At 45.8% G+C, this 23,755-nt stretch overlaps 3 protein-coding genes and 2 long non-coding RNA genes across 7 annotated transcripts in view; 4 read left to right on the forward strand and 1 right to left on the reverse strand.

Moving 5' to 3' along the window:
• LOC112157085 (palmitoyltransferase ZDHHC5) overlaps positions 1-1,966 on the forward strand; it is an 18,885-nt gene extending 16,919 nt beyond the window's left edge. Inside the window, exon 11 of the mRNA XM_024289620.2 lies at positions 1,838-1,966. Coding sequence (XP_024145388.1) covers positions 1,838-1,843 — 6 coding nt within the window. The 3' untranslated portion in view covers positions 1,844-1,966. The remainder of the gene's footprint in view (positions 1-1,837) is intronic.
• Positions 1,967-2,004: 38 nt separating this feature from the next.
• Positions 2,005-3,875, forward strand: LOC112157088. Its single transcript, XR_002921090.1, has 2 exons — positions 2,005-2,465; positions 2,547-3,875. It is a non-coding gene; the product is annotated as an uncharacterized LOC112157088 (long non-coding RNA).
• Positions 3,876-5,079: 1,204 nt separating this feature from the next.
• On the reverse strand, positions 5,080-10,005 carry LOC112157082 (thioredoxin-related transmembrane protein 2-B). 2 transcript variants are annotated; one of them, XM_024289613.1, is made up of 8 exons: positions 9,901-10,005; positions 7,848-7,908; positions 6,762-6,875; positions 6,587-6,663; positions 6,335-6,441; positions 6,189-6,254; positions 5,985-6,114; positions 5,080-5,656 (listed from the first exon to the last, which is right to left on the reverse strand). In XM_024289613.1, the coding sequence occupies exons 1-8, from the start codon at positions 9,988-9,990 to the stop codon at positions 5,483-5,485; spliced, it is 819 nt and encodes a 272-aa protein (XP_024145381.1). In that variant the 5' UTR covers positions 9,991-10,005; the 3' UTR covers positions 5,080-5,482. The 2 variants fall into 2 exon arrangements, with proteins under 2 accessions (XP_024145381.1, XP_024145380.1); XM_024289612.2 differs by lacking the exon at positions 9,901-10,005 and adding an exon at positions 9,200-9,513.
• On the forward strand, positions 7,903-9,562 carry LOC118599373. Its single transcript, XR_004948696.1, has 2 exons — positions 7,903-8,905; positions 9,076-9,562. It is a non-coding gene; the product is annotated as an uncharacterized LOC118599373 (long non-coding RNA).
• A 2,454-nt stretch (positions 10,006-12,459) lies between the features above and the next one.
• si:ch211-113e8.3 (dual specificity testis-specific protein kinase 2) lies at positions 12,460-22,954 on the forward strand. Of its 2 annotated transcripts, none has more exons than XM_024289610.2 (11): positions 12,460-12,688; positions 13,098-13,669; positions 16,634-16,755; positions 16,898-16,946; positions 17,069-17,215; positions 17,436-17,518; positions 17,723-17,813; positions 18,164-18,247; positions 18,427-18,513; positions 18,614-18,701; positions 20,994-22,954. In XM_024289610.2, the coding sequence occupies exons 2-11, from the start codon at positions 13,472-13,474 to the stop codon at positions 22,091-22,093; spliced, it is 2,049 nt and encodes a 682-aa protein (XP_024145378.1). In that variant the 5' UTR covers positions 12,460-12,688; positions 13,098-13,471; the 3' UTR covers positions 22,094-22,954. The 2 variants fall into 2 exon arrangements, with proteins under 2 accessions (XP_024145378.1, XP_024145379.1); XM_024289611.2 differs by having other exon boundaries at positions 12,475-12,556.
• The last annotated feature ends 801 nt before the right edge of the window (positions 22,955-23,755 follow it).

Raw genomic sequence — 23,755 nt, forward strand, 5'->3', positions numbered from 1 at the left:
GCTTTGCCGCTCCGCACGCCCCGCCCCACCACGCCTACCCTTACCGCACGCGCTCCACGGACACGCCACTAGGCTCCGCCTCCAACACCTGCCAGTCCTCGCACTCCCCACACCCCCCGCCCCTCGGCAAGTCGCTGTCATACTCGAGCGCCGCCGCCGCAGAGATGCAGTACCGACTGGTCCGCAAGGCGTCGGCGTCGGCGGGGGCCAACGCAGCGGGGGCAGGAGGAGGAGGAGGGATGGGAGGAGGAGCGGTCCAAGCGCCAAAGTGAGTATGACCTCCCCCTTTCGCCAGGACGATGGGTTGACCCCGCCCGCCTGCCCGAACATCCGATGCCCGATTGACTCCTCCTGCTCCTCCTCTGCCCCCCTCTCTCCTCCTCTCACTGCCAGATCTCTGTGAGTTCCTCCTCGCTGCTGCTGTGTTGTTTCTGTCACTTCCTGACGTTTGAGGATCACGCCGCGTTTACAGAAGAGTATGGAGGGACTTGAGTGCCCCCATAGCCAGAACAAGTCGCAGTCTTAGATCAAACTTTCCCAAATTGGACATTAGGACATTCTGATCTGGAAACTGTGACTTTAGTTCACAATATACCGACACAAAACTGACTTCATGTTCATCTTCACGAATCGATCCACGATTCTTACATTTTAATATGTTCATTGCCATGTGTATGTCTATTTACTGGATGGAGGAAAATTTAAGTTATTTGTATTTAATCATCATTTATACCTTTATTTAGAACAGGAGATCAGAATCAACAAAAATAATAAAAAAACCCATAAAGATTCAGATAGAAAGAAGTTTTGTCATTTTAAACTTTTTTTTAATCAATCTTCTGGTTCAGCAGTAAAACAACATAAAAAGATAAAATCTCTGCTGTTTTGGATCATTTAACTACAGAATCTGAAAATGTTCTTCACAGTTTTCTATCCTCAAAGTTCTTCAACATTTTACGTTCTAAACATCACATATTGATGGAGAGTCTGTATGAAAAGTCTATTTTTCGCAGCAGAATCAGCTGATTCACGTTGATTACATCCTTTCAGAATAAGATGGAGTTTCATTAATTACGTCAAATGTTGAAGAGTTATCATAGTCAAAAGAATATAAACACTGAAGCTAAAGCTCCGATGTTAAAGCTAATTCATTGTTTCAGAAGTTATGTCTGTGAGCAGAACTTCAGTCTCAGTTTCTGAACGGGAAAAAGCTCTCGCTAGTTTTACTTTGAAAACCGGAAGCTTTACCGTCACGAAGATGTGTTTACTTCTGGTGGAAGTACCGCGGCTCTTTGTTTTGGTTCGTAAACTTAAAATCCTACATTAATCTGCATTTCAGAGCCAAAACACATCGTCCTCAGATGATATTATGATTATATTTTACTACAATTTACGACATTTATAAAGATCATGAATCAGCGATCTTGGACGTCGCGAGTATCCGTACTCGAACTTTCGGGAGCAGATCGCGAATATTCGCGCACCCGGATACTCGTCACAGCCCTAGTGAAGAACGTCATTTTCTCAAGTGTCTACACCTCAACAAGAATCACCCCCCCAGGATAAATAAAGTTGTTTGAATTTAATTGTCTTCTATCAGACCTTTTTTCTTCTAGCAGAAGCTTTTCTTGTTTCTGATCTCTGCTGTCTCCATATCTGCTGATGTTTGGAGGAAACAGCTGCAGTTATCTGATTGTCTTGTGTAAAGAAAACACGATCATTCTCATAATAATTATTTAAATTATCGTTCACGTTAATACGTTAATCATGAAGTTAAGAAACAAAAGGTTTGGTGATTTATTTAACTTTATTGAATGTTTCTTCTTCCTCTCCTCAGGGATGAACTGATCCACATGAAACGGACCAATGGGGACCAGCCCTTCTCCTGCTCCACCCCCTCCTCCCCTTCTCATCCAAGCCCCGCCCACAAACCCCTGGGGGGCAGTGTGAAGAAAGTGACGGGCGTTGGGGGAACTACCTACGAGATTTCTGTGTGACAGGTAAAGGAGCGCTGAGGCTCCGCCTCCTCCCATCCCGGAGAGGAACAGACTTCCTGTGCTGCTGGGACTTCTGGGGTTTCGGACTCCCGCGTGGAGCGCCGGCCTCGCCGCCGGGCCGGATCAGCTCCCCCAGAGTAACCAGGATTTTGTTTCACCGTCTCGTCCCGATCCCGAGTCCACGGTGCAGCCGCCGGGTCCCGGGGGCGTTCCCCCGTGACTCCTCCCCTGAAGGGAGACTAGGACTTGTGGAACCCCCCCCCTTCGGAAACGTGTTCCTGGGTGTGACTCCGTGTTTGTACAGGACGGCGACATGATTTCTAAATGTGTTTTTTAAGTGACGTTCTCACAGAGCATGCACGGTTCCACAGAGGAGCATCCCGTCACCATGGAAACCATCCCAACACACACTTTCTGCAGAGTCCTTAACTACGGCCGGGAGAAACGGAAGTTTGTGTTTGAACCTCGGTGGATGAAGAATGTTTTCTAGGCTTCATGCAGCAAAAGACAAACGAAGATTTTAAATCAAAATCAGATTATTTTCTTTAGTCTTTTCAGGTTTTCTCTTCCGGCAAAACGGTACGAAGGAAAAACAAAAGTAATCAAATCCCCATCCTGACCTGCTGCTGGTTCTGATCATTCCACTGAGGAGGTTCTGCAGGTTTGTCTCCTTTAGTGGTTCTGATGTCCGACTCGGGTCCGTTTGAGCGGAGGAACTGCGTTTGGAACGTTGGATTGAGGTTCTGTTTCCACCAGTCCTCTCAGAAACCGGGCTTCACTACAGAGTTTTAGAAGAACCAATCACGGACAGACCCGTGGCTCCTCTGTGATCCTGAGGAGCCAGACATGGTGGTGGTACTGTGATGGTCTGGGTCGGTTCTGCTGCTTCAGGACCTTCAAGAGTTCTTCTTCCCCAAAACTCCTGAAGCATAAAGTCTGTTCCTGAGCTCAGGTGTAATCCTGCTGCTGGTTCTGCAGCAGAACCGAGGTCCAAACGTTCCAAACGGAGGAACCAGAGGAAGACGAGTTTGTAACGGAGACGATCAGAAACGTTTGAACGCGACAAACTGTGTTTCTCTCATGTTTACAATCGTTTGATTCTAAAAACGGCAGAAGTGCAGACTCATGTTTTATTGTGAAAATCTCTGCTTTAATGTGAAAGCAAAGTGAGGCCCTCCTTCCACCACTGACTCCTCCCCTTCTGTCGCGTTGCCATAGCATCCAGGCTCAGTGCAGGTGTCAGATTTCAAAGTTCCAATAGGAGTCTGTCGAGACTCCGCCCTCAAACGCGGCGCCACTTTGAGTCTAAGTTTAATGTTAAACTTTGTGATTATCAGACGGAACCAGGAAGAAGTTCAACCATTATCACGGAAATGCCCCGCCCCCACCCAGTACTTTCAAAATAACAGCGCTATCTCGTTGCAATATGGCTTCAACCTGATGGAGATGAGGAGCAAAGTCAGATGTTTGGTTTGTGGGATGGAAGCTGGAGCTCTGATGAGGCGTTCAAGAACAGCTGACGTTTATAGGAAAAGAGGAAACGATTGAGCAAAGGAGAGAAGAAAACCTCCATCGGGTTTCAAAAGCCCGGAAGTTCCTCCGCTGTTCTCTGATTTTGCTCGAACAGAACCTCCGTTTTCAGTCGGGTCTGTTTTTTATTCCTGAAAAATCAGAACTCCAGCAGAACCCGCTTCAGAGCCGTGGATTTTAGCGGGCCGTCGGGCCGCCGTGGTTTTCTTATGCAAACATGGTGACAGTTTGGAGGCGTGGCTCTGAGCCGCGTGGACGATGTAGACGTGAGCGATCCAAATGTTTACTGTACAGATCAGTTCATCCGTGTGCTGGAAGCTGCACAATAAACTCCTCCTGTGGAACCGCGCTGCATTCTGGGTTATTTCATTCATTGGTGCTGGTTTGTTCCACCACCAGGGGGCGACTGTTCCACATTTCACTGCGGATTTGTAAATATTTTAGAACTGAAAGGTAAAAGAAAAACAAACTGTGGGGTATTATCTGTAAATCTGAGAATTAAAATGTTGACTTCAATGTTTCAGATATTTAGAATGTTTTAGGAGAAGAAAACACGTTTTAGTTTACAAATGAATATTTTCACCCATTAAATTTATGTAGTCATAAATGTTACGTTTACTAACTACATATTTAGTTAGCAAGCTAAATATTTAATCTTAAGATACATATTTATTTTAAAAATATATACCGAATGAATGAAAGTTTATTTCAAGTTATCAGGTACAAAACATGAAATAACATCACATAATAAATCATTGGATGGAAGTGAATTTATATAATCCCACCCCGACTCCACCATTTACTCTACATGAATTATCAATATCCGGTTCAGGACTTAATGTCAAATATTTATACAATCAGAGTTTCAGGTTATTAAGGATGTAAGTGATGAAATAAAACTTTGATGATTTCAACGATTATAATCAGTAAAACAATCATCCACATCAATCAGTACCAGAACCTCGAGGATATTCACATCATCATCAGAAAAAATACCCGGACCGACCAGCACCAGAAATCCAGAGCATTACGGATGATTATCTATGATCATCTGAACATATCCCAGACGCCCGACAGCGATCAATATATTTAACTTACACACTAAATATTTAATGTTATTAAATGTAATATTTAGTTTGCACATTAGATATTTATAACATTTATAAATATTTATATCTTATCTAAATATTTATCTGCCTAACTAAATATTTAAGTTTTATTACTAAACATTTTGTTTTTAACTAAATATTTACATAAAAATGTATATTTAGTTAAAAAATTAAATATTTAGCTTGGATCTAACTATTTAGCTTTTAACTAAATATTTATTTAAAAATGTAATGTTTTGTTAAAAATACTAAATATTTAAATATTTAGCTTGAATCTAAATATTTAAATAAAAACTAAATATTTAGTTTTTAACTATATTTTTATTCTAAATACATAGTAAAAACTAAAAATGTTGTTTTTAATCAAATATTTATTTTTTTACTACATTTTTCTAACTTTATATTTAGATTCATGTTGAACAAATACCACATGTACAAAAACCTTTCATGTCACTTTTGTTTTATTGCATGAAAAAACAAAGATCAGAACATTAGAATCTCGGAATGAACTTTAGAAATCCAGTGTTTTAATAATTTACTACAGGAATGTTAAAAACAAACGTAAGAAAAGATTAAACTCTAAAAAATAAGGGGGGGGGTCATGACCCGACTGCGTGCAAACATTAGCTCCGCCTTCACCTGCAGGAAACCTGTCATGGAAATGTTCAGAACGGACGTTTTAACCCAAACATGAACTAAAGCAGCTGGGGGGGGGGGTCTGTCCTCATATTATGGGATGCATCACCATCAGGGGGGTGGGGCCTCGCATGCCCCTCCCCTTTCTGTTTGATCAATCCTCAGTTGGTCCACAGCTGACAGGAGGCGGAGTTTGCAAAAGCAACAGTCTCATTTGTCCTTCTTGGATTCAGACTGCTCCCCCTGGGCTCCCTGCTGCTCTGGCTCCTCCTCCTCCGGGACCGGCGGGAACTGGGATTGGCCGGGCTTCTCTCCTTTGTTCTTGCTGAGCTTCTTGGATTTCTGGTAGAGCTCGTTCAGGTTGAACTCCCGGATGATGTTCTCCTGGAGGGAAAGCAAACGGTTCTGCTGAAACCATGATGACATCTCCACCATGTCCGAACATTAGATCCAAACACTGAAGTTAGCGTTTGATTCACCGCATCAGAATCAGAGTTAAGAGGAAACTTGTGTTTTCATAACTCGTCTGTTTCAGTGACGTTCTGTCTCTAGCAGCTTCAGACTGACTTCAGATCAATTCCTCTTCCCTCTGAAGCTGTGAATCAAGGCCTAACTTCGGTGTCACCGGGCCGCTGCAGGTGTGTTTGGGTTTCGGGTCGCCTGCTGGACCGTAAACTCTCGTCCCGTCTCTCAGAACTCGTTTGCCTCTGACCTCAGTGAAGCTCCAGGACACCGCTCGGCCCTTCTTGTCCACCTGGGGGCGCCGCATCAGCTCCTTTCCACCCTGGAACAGCACCAAGGACGGCAGCTGCTTGGACAGCGGCGACGCCGACACCCTGTACCTGCAGGGGGCGGGGACAGAGTCAGAGAGCGTCCCGGTGAAATCGGATCCCCCGTTTCTGGAAACGTCTCCTACTTCTTGGAAACTTCTCCGTAGCGTCCGATGTCCACTTTTCCAAACTTGAGGCCGGCGCAGTTGTACCTGCAGAGGAGCGTGCACGTGACCTGTTTGTGAGGGGCGGGGTCCTGGAGAAAAACAAGGAGTGAGGGGGTGGGGCTTACTTGAGCGAGAGGTCGGCGTAAACTGAGGCGAAGGACTGGCACTCCGGAGACCAGTTGGCGAAGAATTCCACGATCCACGTCACACGTCCGTCCCTGTTCAGCTCGTCCTGCAGACGCAGAGGGGGCGGGGTTACTCATGGCGCTGGGGGGCGGGGTTACTCAAAGACTCGAACTGAGAATGGGGTTACAACAGACTCGGACTTGGGGGCAGGGTTGCACACCGCCTCCCCCTGGGGGGGCGGGGTTACTCACATCGATGGTTTTGTCGCTGAAGTATTTGATGTACTCCGGTCCCATGTAGAGGGGGGGCTTACAGGTCATCAGAAAGACTGAAACAGCAGAGATGACATGGTTGATGGATGGATCAGAACCTCCTCCAGGTCCGCAGATTCCTCCTTCCGGGTTTTGATCAGAATCCTGGACTCACCGATGCAGAGCGTCAGGTAGAGGAGACCCAGACGGACGTCCAGCCGGAAGAACAGGATGACGTTGGCCACTTTACTGAACAGGATGATGTTCCCGACGTGCTGCTCCACCGTGACTGAACACAAACACAAACACAGTAACACAAACACACACAGTAACACAAACACACACAGTAACACAAACATACAGTAACACAAACACACACAGTAACACAAACACACAGTAACACAAACACTGATTTAAACTGCACAAAGCTTCAAACTTTCATGAATTCAATGTTTTCATTTCTCACATTGAAGTACATTCGATGTAAAAAAGCAGCAAACTGGACTTGGTTCTGGTTCTGAAGACGTCCTCAGTTCTGGACCACAGCGGAGAGAGAGCTGCTCCGTGTGGGAGGAGTCATGACGGCTCCTCTGGAGGTCAGAGGTCGTGGGTCTGATTCTCTGCGTCCAGACGGATAGAAGATCCAGATTCTGGTTCGATTCGTCACAAACAGGAAGTAAAGGTGGTCGGATCAGTCGTGGCGACCGCCGGCGCCGTCTTTGGAACTGTTGTTACTCCTCCTTCCTTCATGGTACCAGAATCCATGGATCCACTCAGAGAAGGTTCTTCTAGCAGAAATGGATTCTTCTCCAGAATCCGTCTGAGGTTCTTCTCCGTCCTCAGACGTTGGCTCTGTAGAATCTGCTCCACCAGATCCGATCCTGCGGTGCCGATAAAGTCTCCCGGTTCTTTGGTGTCTCCTGTGTCCGGATCCACAACAGTGGATGGAGATCTTCATGTTTCTGTTTGTAGCTCTGGACTTTGTCGGTCTAAACTGGGTCAGGATCATGAGCAGCTTTCAAAACACGGTGGACCAGAACTGAGGAACCCTCTTAGAGAAGAGAACGCCTTCAGAACCAGAACCAAGTCCAGCTGACTGAAACCGAATTCTTGGATGAGCAATAATCTCCACAGAAACAAAAACTGAAAATGACCATGAGGGCCCTTTTCTCAAATTAAGATCAGATGGAATTTGATTCAGGATTAACAGGTTTTTGGACCCGGTTCAACAGAACCCGGTTCCACTGATCAGTAAACTCACTGGCTCGTCTGTTCTTCATCATGACGATGGCACTGAGGAACATGAGGATCTCCACCTCCCTCTGTGAAGACAAACATCAGTGAGCTGCTAATGCATTCAATACGAGAGCAGAGGCCACGCCTCCCCAAGAGCAGAGGCCACGCCTCCCCGAGAGCAGAAGCCACACCTCCCCAAGAGCAGAGGCCACGCCTCCCCGAGAGCAGAGGCCACGCCTCCCCAAGAGAAGAGGCCACGCCTCCCCGAGAGCAGAGGCCACGCCTCCCCAAGAGAAGAGGCCACGCCTCCCCAAGAGCAGGAGCCACACTTTCCCCATCATGACACGTGGAGGTCCACAGAGCTCAGTCCTGGGCCCTCTGCTCTAGAACTAGAACTCGGATGTTAAGTGTCATCAGAGTTCATGCAGATCAATGGACAAATGACCTAAAATCCTGCGTTCATCTCAGCCGTAAAGACGAGTGAGAAGCCTGTGGGAATCCACCTCACTGGTGCATGATGGGAAAGAGAGTTTCTGCCTGAGTTTCACACCATCAAACCAAATGAAATAAAACAGAATTTTTTTTTCCTGTAATCCAGGCACGTCCAAAGTCTGGCAGCGTTCAGATTTCCATCAGCTCCTTTCATAAAGTTAACATGAGCATTTCCTAAAAACTGAGTTTGATTTCCTGATCAGAACGTTCCGAACTTTCCTGAAACTTTCCAGATCATTTCTGAAGGTAAAAAACACCGAAAACTGGACAATGAGGACCGCCGCTCCAGGACAAGAGGAAACCGGCGGATTTTTCCTGTGAAATACAGAAACTGCAGCTGTTTCCAAGGAGATCAGGATCAAGAGGAACTAGCAGACTGGACTGGACTAACTATTACACCAAATGAACGACGAACAGGGGAGAATTGATGGTAATTCTTCCTGTAGAACCTCATCTGAGGGTCAAAGATTCAGCTCAGCCCCGACCATCATACTGCCGCCACCCTGTTTAAAGTTCTGAGCTGTTTTTGACCTCCAGAGAGGCTCCTCCCACAGGAGGTCCTGAGGACCGCCCAGCTGAGTTCCGTCTCAGGTGAGCTCCTGTCTTCTTCTGGACGTCTTTGAGGAGCAGACTCTGTTGTTTAAGGACTGAAGTTTGATGATGTGAAACATTGAAATAATCATGAATTTAGAGTCACGTGCGACCATCACGTGGGTGTTACAACAGCTCCTCTAACTTTATTGTTCCAACAAATGACGCAGGATCAGGTTACATCTGCAGGAGTCTCCTGTGAGGATCAGCTGTGAGGCAGACCCGGACCCAGACCTGGACCCGGACCTGCCCCTCATGTGGAGCGGACCGGCGGGTTCTGGAGGTTCTACAGACCCAGTCGAAGTCGCAGGAGTTCCCGTCCTCTCGCTGCGTCTCCAGGTGGTCGCAGACTCCGGGGGTCTTCCGCACAGCCACGAAGGCTACAGCCATGAAGAAGGAGGCTACATAGTAGGGCTTCAGCAGCCACTTGTACACCTGCGGCAGGTGGTAGAGGAAGGCCAGCAATGGCGTCAGCAGCGCCATTATGTCTGCAGATCGGCGCTATTTCCTCTAGTACTCCCGACGTTTGTTAACCAGCCGTTACTTTAGTATGAAAGGCTCCGTTAGCATTGCTACGTGAGCGAGAAGCAAACGAGTGACAGGGAACCTGGTTTCCGGTTCGGAAGTTTCCAAATAAAAGACTTAATTTAAAAGGAACCGCAAACGTTCTCATATATGGAAAATTATTACGTTTTTTTTAAACACTTTATGTTTTTTTCAAATGTATTTTAATTATTTTTTTATGTATAAGAAAGCACGAGCTGTGTTTTAATGACCTGAACGTCAACCAATACATGTTATGCTTTTGTTGTGAAGCCAGAAAGGGCATTTCCGGTATTACCCTTTTTTCGTTTCTTTTCCGTGTAATTTTCCCTAAAAACTAGACTCGTTTCTATTTTTAGTTGGAATATAATTATAATCCGAACAATAATTAGAAACTGCATTTACACCTCCACATAAACCGCTACAGCAGAGGTCAATCAGGACGAATTTACCACAAACGACTCTGATTGGCTCCGGTCACGACGGCTGCTGAGTTCCGATTGGATAGAAGGCAACGATCCCTCCCACCGGAAGTTTGCCATATCAGTAAAAATTGTTTGTAAAAATTACAAACATTAAGATTTTTTTACTCCAAATATTAAGTATAATTAATCGAGTCATTAGTAAATCATCTGTAAAAGTACAGTTAAACAAACAATTAAGAATTAAAATAAAAATTATAAGGGAACAACCAAATGTGTCTGAAGTACAAGTAAAATCAGAGTAAAGAAAGAGTAAGATGGTAAAGTGTGGAATTACAGCAGAGACAGAAATAGTCAGCTGTGCTTTTATATATACGTCCATATTAAATTTAAATGTGTTATTTTTGATTACATGAATAAATAGAATCATACAGACCTCATATTGTTACACCTTAACCTATAACAGGAAGTTAGTGCCTTCCTGTAAATTGAACAAAAGAGATTTTAATCTGAAACTGAAGTCCAGGATGAGAATAGAATAGAATAGAATTTATTGGAATATCCAGCAGCAGTTAAATTGTGTTAAATCGCGAATAATAGATAACAAATCAATGGAAACTCTTCACAAGTTCTGAAACTCTAATCCTGCCTCTATGCAGGTGAGACTCCTGAAGCCTTACCTGGTCTGACATGACTGATAAGAAGAAAAACTATTGCACTTCATACCAGGAATAATATGTAGTTCACTTTCAGCTTAGCCACACCGTAACAGCACCCGCTGTTTCGCCTCAGTGATTTGGCAGTTTTTACACCGGATGCCCTTCCTGACACAACCCTGTACTTGAGGGGCACAGGGACCCAGTTAGGCAGCAGCATCAAGGGTCTTGACTAAGGACCCAATCTGGGTGGGGATCAGTGGACAACCCTGGGAATTGAACTCAGGGCTCCTGCGTGCCAGCCCTTCACCTAGCCCACTGAGCCACCCAATCGCTTATACCAGGAATAGAATAATATAATATAGTATAGTATAGTATAATATAATATAATATAATATAATATAATATAATATAATATAATATAATATAGTATAGTATAGTATAGTATAATATAATATAATATAATATAATATAATATAATATAATATAATATAATATAATATAATATAATATAATATAATATAATATAGTAATGTAACGTAATAGAATTGAATAGAATTGATTTAAAGAGGAAGACGTCCCCATGCCGGCGGAAATGTTCTCCTCTTCCATCATCACTTCCTCCAACGTGAAGAAAACGGTGTCAGTGGGTGGTGGTGGTGGTGGGGGGGGGGTGATGAAAGCCCTCCTGTGAACATCTTCTACATCTCTTCCTTTAATATTTTTTCATCAGACAAAATTAACTAGTTTGATTAATGACAGCATGTCTCATTAAAGCTCCTTTTACTTTAACATTTCCCGTTAAAATGCCTAAAACGGTCAATGTTTATTCATTATTTGACGCTCAGAAATTAACGTCGTTCAGCATCACTTCCGGCTGCAGCTGCTGCTCTCAGGTCGGTTTGTTGTCGTAAATCTGTCGTCATTTGCTTTACCAGCTGATTCCAGTTCAGCGAGTCAGGCTTTGGCTCCGCCCTCTTCACCTGCTCCAATCAGAGCCGCACACTCAGCTCCAGTGCGCATGTGCAGACTGTCAGTGCAGAAAAGTGAGTCAAAAACAGAGAGGAAGTTCCCCGACGTCCTTTTCAAAATAGTAAATATTTAAGTTTTTAATAAAATGAGGGATTCAAAATACTGTTTTATTGTTGCAGAGTCCTCATTCTTTTATTTTGTATTTTAACATTTTCTTGACACATTTTCTGATGATGGAGGACACATTTAAAGCAAATTAAACTCGAAATTACATTTATGAGTATTTTTATTCAAATCATTAGGAGCATACAAAATGCAGTAAACGCAGTCAGGTTACAAGCTCCGCCCCATTCTGATGCATTTACTCGTTCATAACTACATCCATGAACGTCTGTGTTTTCCTCATCCGAGCTGGCATCCGGCTCTAAACTGTACAGCTGGAAAGCTCTGATATCACTCACCATTTTTGTTGCACCAGTAATGTTAAGTTTATCCCCTCACACCCCCAGAGGTAAGGTTTTAGATGTGAGGGGCTGTAAGCTAGCAGGAGAGGGAATAATCAAAGGGATAATGGGAAATAAGCAGAGGCTTACTTTCCTACCAACAGTCCACTCCACAACTCAGAGGTGAACTCTAATGAACTCCTGCCGCTCTGCAGAAACTATTTCCTAGAAAATCACACAAGTTTAGTATTTTACTTTGCTAATTTAGGTTAATAATAATGAAAAGAAAACTGGGAACTCTTTGAAAATATATCAGAAGATGATCCCAGTGAGACTTTAAGCAGTAATTTATAAACATGATTGAAAGAGACTTTTAAAAGATACGGTTTTAATTTATGTGAGGTTAATTTTATTTAATAACAGATGTTCTGTATCAGAACATTATTTTAAAAAAATCAATAAATCAAAAAGAATAATTAAATTAATTTAAAACTATGATGGATGCAGGATTCAGGATTCATGGCTATTATTGTGAAGTTCCAAACCGGACGTTGTAGCATCACCCCCGGAAGCTTGTCTCCGGGTTGTCTCATTATGGTCGCCGTCCCATCAGCGGTAGGGAATACAAACCTGACGGGATTAGGAGCTTCCTTCGCGGTCGAGGAGTTTAGGAACATTTTCTTTTTTATTCCGATTCAGAACATTTTATCGCCGCCATCTTGGCCGGAGGCGGGCGCGAGGACGCCGGTAAGCGTCGACTGCGTGTTTTAAGACGCGTCCCGACGACGACTCCCGTTATAAACAAAAGCTACGATTAAGGAACAATGTAGCTCGAAATGAAATGTTTTGGATTTAGAGTTTGTTGTCCTTAAAATGGTTTAATCGTCTTATTTGTCGTAAATAGTTAAATCAGAGGTGAGCGCGGCCCGTTATCACTGAGCCTCGCGGCTCGCCGTCGGAAGGGGGGGTGTTATCTCCGCGTGAGGTGACTCCCCGCGGCTCCAGACCGAGCAGATGGGGTCCGGACTGCCTTAAAACTGGTTTTATTGGTAGAAATCGCCGCTTCCTCCTTAAGTCCGTGTTTGTTGGTAGAGTCCCCCCCCCCCCGTGCAGTGGTACGCTCCAGTATTTACAGCATCTTCACATCTCCCTGCAGGGACCCCACATGGTCTGGTCCTGGCATCTTTACTGTCAGTGGAGTACCGGGAGGATGAACGGAACCGAGCCTGGACACGCTGAGGAGGCCTTCAGGGACCGCAGGAATCCTTAAACCCGCACAGGACGCCGGTTCTGTTGGTTTGGAGGAGCTGGACACACCAGAACAGATCTGAACCGGATCATTTAAGAACAACTGGACCAGCTGGAATCCCAGAAATGAACGATCGAGTCGGTGCGGCATCAAACTGAAACCCTTCAGACCCGATGATGAGGGGCAGGCCCACCGCCTGCAGGACTACCCTGGTCTGAAGGAGTTCTGGTTCCCCTACGGGAGACAAACCCGCATCTGCAGGTCGGTGACCCGCCGCAGCGATGGACTACCACGCCGAGTGCTGCTTCTGTGACCCGGAGGAGGGCCCGGATGAGCCCCCCCTTCACAGCATCCACGCTCCCAACCGGATCCGACCGTCGTCCTACCGAGCCCTGAGGAGCGCCGTGTCCAGCCTGGCGCGGATCGACGACTTCTTCTGTGAGAAGATCGGATCGGGCTTCTTCTCCGAGGTCTTCAAGGTCAGTGATGGTCCGGGCTGTTTGGGGTTCCTGGTGCCGGGCAGGAGCGACGGCGTCTCCTCAGACCTTCACGATGTGTTGGTTGACTGAAAAGAGAATCTTGTCTAAAAGTGTCTGCTTCAGGACTCCTGCAGTTTAACTTCCTGCTGACAGAAATGCAGCTGAAACGGCGACGGCTGCTGCAGGAAACGGCGTCCTCTGATCCGTCAGGAAACGTTCTGCAGTCAGAGGACTTTCAGAGTGGAGATGTTTCTGCTCTTCAAGTCGATCTGCTGAACGTCTGACATCAGTGACAGAAGCTGAAGATTCCGACGTTCTTCTGGATCACATTCCAGGCGTTTCAGCTGGAAAATCCAATTTTTCTCAGTAATAACGAACAAAACGATAAATCTACCGAATATATTTTAAATATATTTCAATAAATGTAGACTTACGATATAATCAGACACGAAGATTCACAACTAAATCAACTTAGAATCTACTTTAACTTTATGATCGTTAATTCAAACATTTACATAGACGTTTCTGTTCTTTATTCATATTTTGGATTAAACTAAACTTCAGGAGGAACTTCCTTCAGACACAAAAACGTTTCGTCTGAGTTTCCTTTCAAACGTGCACGTGCATGTGCGTGCACAGACTGTTTGCTGGTGTTAGCTGACAGCCTGACTGAAGGACTGTCTGTCCAGACTAAGCAGATTACCCCCCCCCCCACACACACACACGTGTGCACGCTGCGGTTTACCTGCGCGCTCGTGTCTGTCACCTCGCCACAGGAAGTCAGGAGCTCGCTGTCCGCTCGTCTTTGACAAAATAAAAGATTTTATAAATATCACTGTCAGGATGTTTAGTGTGTATTTTAGTATTGGGGAAACCCCTGTGTGTGTGTGTGTGTGTGTGTGTGTCTGAGTGTGCACGTGCACACAGGCGAGCGTGTGCGTTGTGGGGTGAGGCCTCGGTTATGGCAAACTGGATTTGTGCAGATCAGAGTGATGGGAAATCTAGAAAGCCTATTAGAGCTTCGCTAATAATACACACACACTAACACACCTACATGTTTTTCCCATCCTGTGGGGACTCCTGACTGGAAGGTTACGTGTGGGGACTTCACATTTTTGGTGAAATTTAAGCATATTTTGGTCCCACCTTTTCCTTATAGATCTTTTGGCTCTCAAACACACACAGACTCACTAACCTTTAACAATTTTAAAAAATCTTTATTTTTTCTTGTTTTTGGGTATCGTGGGCACCCGCCTCTCATGTCTTACCACAAGTCACCACCAGGAGAAACTTTATATTTTCACATTTGGAAGCCTGTAAAATTGAGTTTTATGAATAAATACAGGCTTAAAAGCAGAATATTGTTTTTCTTTTTAGCCTTTTTTCCTCATTTTCATACATTTATATTGAGGATAAATCTTTTATCAAACAATAATTAATCTAAACACACACACAGACTTGAATGTTTTTCCTATCTCGTGGGGACTTCTGACCGGAAGGTTACATGTGGGACTCGTTTTTTGTGAAATTTAGACTTATTTTGTCCCACCTTCTCTTTTTAGATTTTTTGGCTCTCAAACACACACAGACTCACTAACTTTTCTCAATTTTAAAATCTTAATTTTTTCATGTTTTTGGGTATCGTGGGACCCTACTTCTCATGTCTTACCACAAGTCACCACCAGGGAGCATTAAATGTTTTAACAGTACTTTGTATTTTCACATTTGAGAGCCTTTAAAATTATATTTTATTAATATATAAAAGCTTTAAAGCGGAAAATGTTTTTAATAGGGCTGTCAGATTTGTCGCTTTAAAAACGTGTTAATCTGACATGTGCTTGACGCCGACAATTTTTTTGACGCATTGATCGCGGACTTTCTCATACGTGCCTTTCTATACCGCGCGCGGGCGTCCCCCTCTAACTCACCGGCTGCTCTCACTAGATCACAGGCGGGTCTCCAACCACCGAGCTGCGAGCTAAAACCGGCCCGGCACTAGGACCTGGAGAGCTCCTGCACCCTAACCCGGCTCCGGTTCGCGTCCAGTTCCACGTCTGGTGGTACCGGCTCGCGTCCGGCTCCGCGTCCCGAGAGCTGCGGACCCCGACGTTCCGAACAGCAAGCGCACCGGGGGACGTTTTAAATGTTCTGGAGGTTTAAGCGTGATCCAGCCCCAGCATAGCGGTCTGTCTGCCGGCATATTCATGGCGTGAGCTCCGCTGGACACGTCGCTGCATCGAGCTGCAGCCAGAGAACGCGGCGGCAGTAACAGACTGTCAAACTATCCACAGAGTATCCCGCTTTTCTCAGTCTTTAATGTTTTAAAAAACTAAAGTTCATTGGAAATGATAAATCTCTATTTCATTTATTACTGTAGTTCAGCAGAGGAGGAAAAGATTTGGTCCTGACAAAAAATGAACATGAAAGTGTTCTGGAAATGTTATTTTTGATGTTTTTTATTTTATTTTACTGAACGTTGATTGAAGTTTTGAATTTAAAATGCCCTTCACTTGCACTTGGGCTTTTGTTAGGGATTTATGTTACAGCCTTTTATTGTTAAGAAAGTTTATCTCCATACAATGTTACAAAATAAAGTATTTCTGATGAAAACTATTAATTTTGTCATTCTTGTTTTCATAATTAATGTAGAACTGCTAAACTGTTAAATTCCACATTTTTTTCCTTAAAAAAAGGCCACATATCAATTTGTGATTAATCACGAGTTAACTTAGGAAATGCGATTAAAATGCGATTAAAATTTTTAATCGCCTGACAGCTCTAGTTTTTAAGCATTTTTTATGCCGATATAAGGAGGATAAATCTCTTATCGAACAATAATTAATCTAATCTTCACACACACTCGTCCTGCTCCACAAAACTTGCTCTGTAGTGGTTCTGTAGTGGTTCTGTGGTGGTTCTTTAGTGGTTCTGTGCAGACCCTCATCCCGCCGCTGTCCCTCACAGGTGCAGCATCGTATCACAGGCCAGGTGATGGCGCTGAAGATGAACACGCTGGCGAGCAACAAGGCGAACATGCTGCGGGAGGTGCAGCTCATGAACCGCCTCTGCCATCCCAACATCCTCAGGTGTGCTCCTCCTCCTCCTCCTCCTGCTCCTCCTCCTCCTGCTCCTCCTCCTCCTGCTCCTCCTTCTGCCTCGGGTGATGAGAGCCTCAGAGCAGCAGGGGGCGCCAGAGAACCGTTTTCAGGCTGCTGTTTGTCTCCTCAGGTTCCTGGGCGTTTGTGTTCATGAAGGTCAGCTCCACGCTTTGACTGAGGTACGACAGTCTGGAATCTCTTTAGATCTGATCTGATTCTGATCTGATCAGGTTATTGACGACGTTCATCCTGGTGATCTTCTGTCAGACTTAATAACCTGTTTAATGCTTTTTGGTTGAAGTACATAAACGGAGGAAACCTGGAGCAGCTGCTGGACAGCGACCTGTTCCTGTCCTGGGGGGTCAGGCTGGGCCTTTCTCAGGACATCGCTCGAGGGCTGCAGTACCTGCACAGCAAAGGCATCTTCCACCGAGACCTCACCTCCAAGGTGAGGCAGCAGAGCGTCTCAGGTTCAGGAGGAACCGCTTTCAGCGCCAATGTTCACAAACAGAAACTGTAAACACAAACAGGAAGCTGAAAGTCTCAGATTCAGGTTTTACCCAGCAGCTCTTCAGCGTGATCTTCTGAACCTGAAGCTCTGACCTCCATCATGAAAAGTCAAACATGAGAAAACGTTCTGTGTTAACCTGCGTCGTTCTGACCCGCAGAACTGTCTGGTCCGCTGTGAGAACGGCAGATTCACCGCTGTGGTTGGAGACTTCGGGCTGGCAGAGAAGATCCCTGACTACAGGTGAGGGGGGGAGGGGTGGTTAGAGAGTCCTCAATCCCTTTAATGGGGTTTCATTAGATTTCTGCGGCTCCGTGTCTTCTGATGTAAAGATGTAAAGGTTCTCCTCATTCAACTCCAGATGATAAAGTTTTCTGGCCATCATGATTGTCAGATCTCACCTGAACACCTACACCTGTACTCAGTCTGACTGTCTGCTTCTTCCAGTGGTCCTGAGGAGAAGCAGCCTCTGGCCATTGTGGGCTCTCCGTACTGGATGGCTCCTGAAGTTCTGAGAGGAGAACTTTATAATGAAAAGGTTTGTGGTAAACCTAAGAAACAAGCTCAGGATTAGGGGGTCTGGATTTATATTTTAGGGGTTTGGAGTTCAGTTTAAGGGGGTTTGGTTTTAGTTTTAAGGAAATATAGTTAAATTTAAGGGGTCTAGGGTTCAGTTTGAGCAGTTTGGGTTCAGTTTTAAGAGTTCTGGATGTAGTTTAAAGGGTTTGAAATAAGTTTTCAGGAGTTTAGGTTTATTCTAAGGGGTTTTAGTTCTGTTTTAAGGGGTTTTGGGTTCAGTTTAAGGGGTTGTGGTTGGTAGTTCTGGTTCTGCATATCTTGACATAAAGGAAGTGAAGTGAGCTGAATGTTGACCACGTCTCTGCGCAGGTGGACGTGTTTGCGTACGGCATCATCCTGTGTGAGATTATCGCCCGGATCGAAGCCGACCCGGATGTCTTACCCAGAACAGAGGTAGGACCTGTGGCGCCCCCTGGTGGTCGGCGTGGGGACAGAACGATCCTTTTTAATATAACGTTTTATGTTCAGCCTGTTTGATCATGGATATCTGAACAGAAGTACGTTTCTGTCTGCATGTCAGACTTCAGGATTCCTGTTGTTTCGTATGAACTGCTCCGTCCTCGTGTCTGCAGGACTTCGGTCTGGATGTGGAGACCTTCAGGAACATGATTGGGGATTGTCCCGTGGGGTTCTTCGGCCTGGCCGTGTCCTGCTGTAATGTGAGTAAAAATCTGCTGAAGACGGTCGGGAACGTTGTTCCCTTTCACAACACGGTCTCTGAGTTTACAATAAAATGAAACTTTTTCTTTTTAATACCAGATGAGCGCGGAGAGCCGTCCCTCCTTCTCCGACATCGTCTTCTCTTTGGAGGACATGGAGAAGCAGGAGGAGCGCGACCTTCCCACCGGTAAACAGATCTGTTGTTCTATGTCAACCTTCAACAGTAAAAGAGCCATTTGGGTTTGTGTTCTACTGACCAAACCTAGAAGGAGCCTTTAAGAAATTTGGATTTACATTCACGATCTTCTGTTTTTTAATGTTAATATGAAATATGTTTTTATTTTTTGGCACTAACAAAAGCAAAACTATAAAAAAGAATCTAGCATCTCTCAAAATGTGATTTTATTTTTTTATAGCAGATGTTGTGGAATCTAAGATAATTTGTGCTTTTCAGCTAGTAAAAGATCTGGGGGCAGCAGGCTCCACCCACTTTTACTGAGGCATCTGCGCATGGTGCGTTCACTGAGCTCTGAACATAAGCGAACAGCCGCTCGGCCCAACTCAGTCCGCTACAAACTTTTACTTTTTAAACGATCTCCAGCAAATCAAATCAGTTTTTCAGAGAAAACGTCGACACTATTTAATCACTCGATTATATCCTGATCAGTGCCGGTGTTCTATGTTTTCTCTGATAAACTGCTTCGTTTTACTGCCGATATCCGGGGCTCAGTGAACGCACCATGCAGAAACACTCAGCAGCTCTGGGTTCTGTTTCATTACACATGAAACTTTAACCAAATTCTGTGAATTTTTCAAAACACAGTGTCGCAATGATACGGTTTCATAATAATGCGATAAAACACAAACCAGCTCACGTGATAAGTCATTAAAAACACGGCAATGTGTGTTTTTTATTTGATTCACTAAAAAGGACCATTTGAGTGACGTCACAGCAGTGTGGTGCACGCATGACGCGCTGGTTCGTGCAGCAAGTCAGAAGTCTGTTCAGTGGAATGTAAAAGAATGTTCAGAACAAGTATTCAGGTTGTAGAAGGTCGGCTACAGATGAAGCGATGAGGAAATCTTGGTTATTGATTTTACAGAGGAGATGCACGATCAGCTGTGACGCTGTGGGATCTCTCATGGCGCCCGCTGTGCTGTACTCAGACAGACACTTCAGAAGCCATTTAATTAGAAAAAAGTCAAATGTCCATATCCATTTCAATACACCCCCAAAACCAGCTCCTCTACACGCAAAAACTTTTTCGAAAAATGCGAGTTTTTTTTTCTTTGTAATCTGTGTTTCCATTAAAGATAACTAATAATCAAATATTCTCGGTGTCTCCATGTGAGAAAGGGAGAAGCGGACGCCTCATTCTTTGTTATTAGCTGTGTTTCCGTTAAACATTTGCGCAAAACTTTATGGAAATTCTAGGAATTTCGAAAAAACACAGTTTTAAAATGACAGTTTCCATTAAATCATAATTTTGCGATAAAGCACAAACCAACTCACACGATAAGTCATTAAAAACACGGTGATGAAAGAGAACAAGTATTTTTTTATTTGATTCACTAAAAGGGAGCATGTGGGTGACGTCACAGCTCTGTCTGGGTGTCAGCTCGACTCAGAAGAGAGAGAAGCCTGTTCAGCGGTTAAAAGAAAAAGCAACAAATTAGCATCTGGACATTTTTCTGTCTGAAAACACAAATCATAAATTCAAGTTTCTGTCACGGCGCTCGCGCTCACGAGACTTCAGGCTCCAAGCTGCAAAAAGTGCGTCTGCAGATGAAGCGATGAGGAAAAGGGGGAGGAGGAGCTGCTGCTCGATTCCGTATTTCTAAAGCGCCTTGACGCTCCAGGACCTCTCGGTGTCCTGGCTGTGCAGCGCTCAGATCAGACTCTTCATACCGAGAGGCGCATTTATTTAGAAAAAAGTGTTTCCGTTACAGTTTTGAGAAAAATGTCTATTTCGATACGCCCCAAATACCACCTCCTCTAAGCGGAAAAACTTTTTTCGAAAAATGCCAGTTTTTTTTAAATTGTGGTGTTTCCATTTGGAGAATTTATTATCCAAATTCCAATTTGCAAAATTGAAAATTAAAAAAAAAATTTGAAAAAAAAGTGACTATTGATTATCTTGTTAAGGAGAAAACGATAAAAAAGAAAAAGTGGGAATGGCCGTTTAGGATGTTTTAATTTTTATTTCTTTATAGAGGAAGGTGTGATTTAAAAAAAAATTGTATTACAATAAAATTACATTTTCGAGCAGTTCACAAATGAGACCTGCGGGCGACCCGGCGCTGGTGACCCCTGCGTTAGAACAACTATCCGAGCAACAGCTGTTTGTTTCTCTATAGAGGTCTGTTGGAGCCAACAGGATCTTCCTGTTTGGAACGCCGGGTGGGCGGGGTCACTCGGTCCAGTTCTCAGTTAGTCAGTGTTTATCGTCTGACGCTTTCTCTCTGTTCTCTGCCTCAGAGCCCCTGGCGGTGGAGGTCAGCCCGTACCGGCGCCGCAGCTCGCCGTGCCCCCCCGCAGACCGCTCTCAGCTGCATCAGGGACTCTCCCGGAGCCAGTCGGACATGCTGCCCCCCAGCACCCTGACCTCCCCGCTGCTGGGGACCCCCGCCAGGGTCAACCCTTTCTCTCTAAGGCGGGACTTAAATGGGGGGAGGTGCAAACTCTTGGACACGCCCAGCAAGTCCGTCATCTCGCTGACCTTTGCCCTGCCGGCGCATCCCTGCACCTCCCCCCACCTCCTCAGAGGGACGCGGGGGCCACAGCGGAGGTGCCAGTCTCTGCCCTGCACCCCAGAGATGAGCCGCATCCCCCCCTTCCCAGCTGAGTACCCAGAGGACAGCAGCAGGGCGGGGCTTGGTGGGGGTGTGCATGGAGACGCAGATCTCTCAGAAAGGAGGGGCTTGTTGAAGGAGGGGGGCGGGGACGAAGACTCTGGACTTCCTGTCGAGCTGGAGATGGTTTCTCTGGAGCGGCTGGAGGAGGAGGCGGAGCTAGAAGAGGCGGAGCTGGAGGAGAGCGCCTGTCTGACTGAACCCATGGACTGCAGCCGGTCACCTGACCCTGCAGACAGAATCCTGAACTCCACCCCCCTGAAGCCAAGCCACGCCTCCTTGCTAACCAATGGATGGAGACTCCCCATTTCCAACGGACCGCCCACTTTGTCCCCCCCGCTGCGACTGGACAACAACAACGGCTCCGCCGTGGTGATTGGTCAGCAGGTGCAGTGGGGCGGGGCTGTGGTCTCCAACGGTCATGGCGCTTCCCGAGTTCCACCCTCCGACTCCCCGGAGCAGGAGGAGGCGGTCTCCTGCCCCAGCTGCTGCTGGGTGGGGCTGAGCCTCCCGACCGCGTGCCTCCGCGGCTCCACCGCGATGCCCGGCCCCCGACGCCGGGCCTCTTTGCCTCGACCACGCTCCTACCGAAACCTGAATGGGACCATAAGCGGCAGCGGCGCCTCGTCTGCATCAAAGGCGACCAAAGGGCTCCTGTGTGGCGCCACCAACGGACTGGGGGGGGCGGGCCGCTCCGAGCCGGGCCGCTCGCTTCCGGAAGCTTAGACTTAAGAGAGAATCCAGAACACGAACCAGTGGGGGTTCGGACCGGTGGGTCCTCATTATCCCCGCCCCCAAACACCCCAGGCCCCGCCCCTCTGTGTTGGGAGAGGGAACTTGTTTCCTTCTTTGGAAGTTTGGAAAAAAAAATCTGTGAGGGGAGGGGAGTTACCTGTGAGGGTGGGGCAAGTACCTCTGAGGGTAGGGGCAGGTGCCTGTGACTGCCTGGCTCCCACTTGTTAGGACGGGACCCCTACCTGTGAGGAGAGGGGCAGTTTCCTGTGAGGACGGGGCCCCCACCTGTGAGGGCGGAGCAGCTACATGAGAGGGCGTGGCTCCCACTTGTGAGGACGGGACCCCTACCTGTGAGGAGAGGGGCAGTTTCCTGTGAAGGCGGAGCAGCTACCTGAGAAGGCGGGGCCCTCACCTTAGAGGGCGGAGCAGCTACATGAGAGGGTGGGGCCCCACTTGTGAGGGCAGGGCCCTCACCTGTGAGGGCGGAGCAGCTACCTGTGAGGGCGGGGCCCCACTTGTGAGGGCAAGCCCCCCACCTGAGAGGGCGGGGCCTGCAGAAGCTCTTTTCTAATGTTTGCACTCCAGTTTTCAGCACTTTTCTTTTCTGAAGACGTTCAGATGAAACCTGCAGCTTTTCATGAGAGAATGTAACTTCCACTCATTCACACAAACGTGTGTTTGTTTTTGTGTGAATGTGTAATATGTTCATTTGTATATTTGTGTGTGAACTGACTTCAGTTCTGATGAAATCTTAATTTATTTTCTGCTGAGTCATGCCAGGTGGGCGTGGTTTTCTGTTCCACTCAGACTTTGTGCTTAAATGTTTATAAATAAACAAACTTGGGAATAAAATGTGTAATGCTTTTACTTTGAAAGGGTGTAGCCTCATATATAGATGGAAAACTGCCACTGCCCCTCCCATCACACCCCCACCACCGTGTTTGAGCAGAGCTTCCAGAATGTTTGATTTGAAACATGACCACCATCAGGACCCCCCCCCCCACCTCAACTTTATCGGCTTTATCAGAACTGGACGTCTTGTTGATGAGTCCATGTGTAACCCGGACCCGGGACCGCCCCATTTAATCAGTCAAACCAATTTCACCTGCTCATGCTCTTATTGTGGCGGGGCCAACTCCCTTTATTAATATCTGGGTCACAGCGCCACTTCCTTTGCTTTAACTCCTTCAGCTGCTGCTGTTCTCCAGTGGGCTGGTTATGCTAAATTCGACCAAACTGATCTTCTAAAACAAGGTTAGGGAACCCTGGTCCTTGAGTGCCACCTTCCTGCATGTTTTTCCAATATACGCTGCTCTGACATGTTCTTATTGGCTGGACACACCTGAACCAGGTAATCAGTCATGAGCAGGGACATAACAAAACCATCACTCCCTGGTGAAACACCGTCAAACCGGCTCTCTGGTGAGTCCGACATCGCGTTCTAGAAAACCTACATGCTACAGCAGTCTTCCTACGGCTCACCAACCACTAGCTAAAGCTATGCTAATGCTAAAGCTAACAGGGTCAGTTGTTTTTGTTTTAATTAGTCAAGGCAAGTTTATTTGTAGCACATTTCATGTACAGAGAAAATTCAAAGTGCTTTACATAAAACATTAAAAGAAACAATCAAAAGAAATAGTAAAAATGTGATCA

The sequence above is a fragment of the Oryzias melastigma genome, linkage group LG1 (assembly GCF_002922805.2).
Source record: "Oryzias melastigma strain HK-1 linkage group LG1, ASM292280v2, whole genome shotgun sequence".
Classification (NCBI taxonomy): Eukaryota; Metazoa; Chordata; class Actinopteri; order Beloniformes; family Adrianichthyidae; genus Oryzias; species Oryzias melastigma.

Bases quoted from the DNA above. Each gene is read 5' to 3' on its own strand.
- LOC112157082 (XM_024289612.2), bottom strand. From the start codon at position 9,388: ATGGCGCTGCTGACGCCATTGCTGGCCTTCCTCTACCACCTGCCGCAG. The intron at 6,442-6,586 runs GTGAGTAACCCC...CTGCGTCTGCAG, and splicing joins TCAGCGACAAAACCATCGAT to GACGAGCTGAACAGGGACGG. The intron at 6,255-6,334 runs GTAAGCCCCACC...GCTCCTCTGCAG, and splicing joins TACGCCGACCTCTCGCTCAA to GTACAACTGCGCCGGCCTCA.
- si:ch211-113e8.3 (XM_024289610.2), top strand. From the start codon at position 13,472: ATGGACTACCACGCCGAGTGCTGCTTCTGTGACCCGGAGGAGGGCCCG. The intron at 16,947-17,068 runs GTACGACAGTCT...TTTTGGTTGAAG, and splicing joins AGCTCCACGCTTTGACTGAG to TACATAAACGGAGGAAACCT. The intron at 17,216-17,435 runs GTGAGGCAGCAG...TCTGACCCGCAG, and splicing joins ACCGAGACCTCACCTCCAAG to AACTGTCTGGTCCGCTGTGA.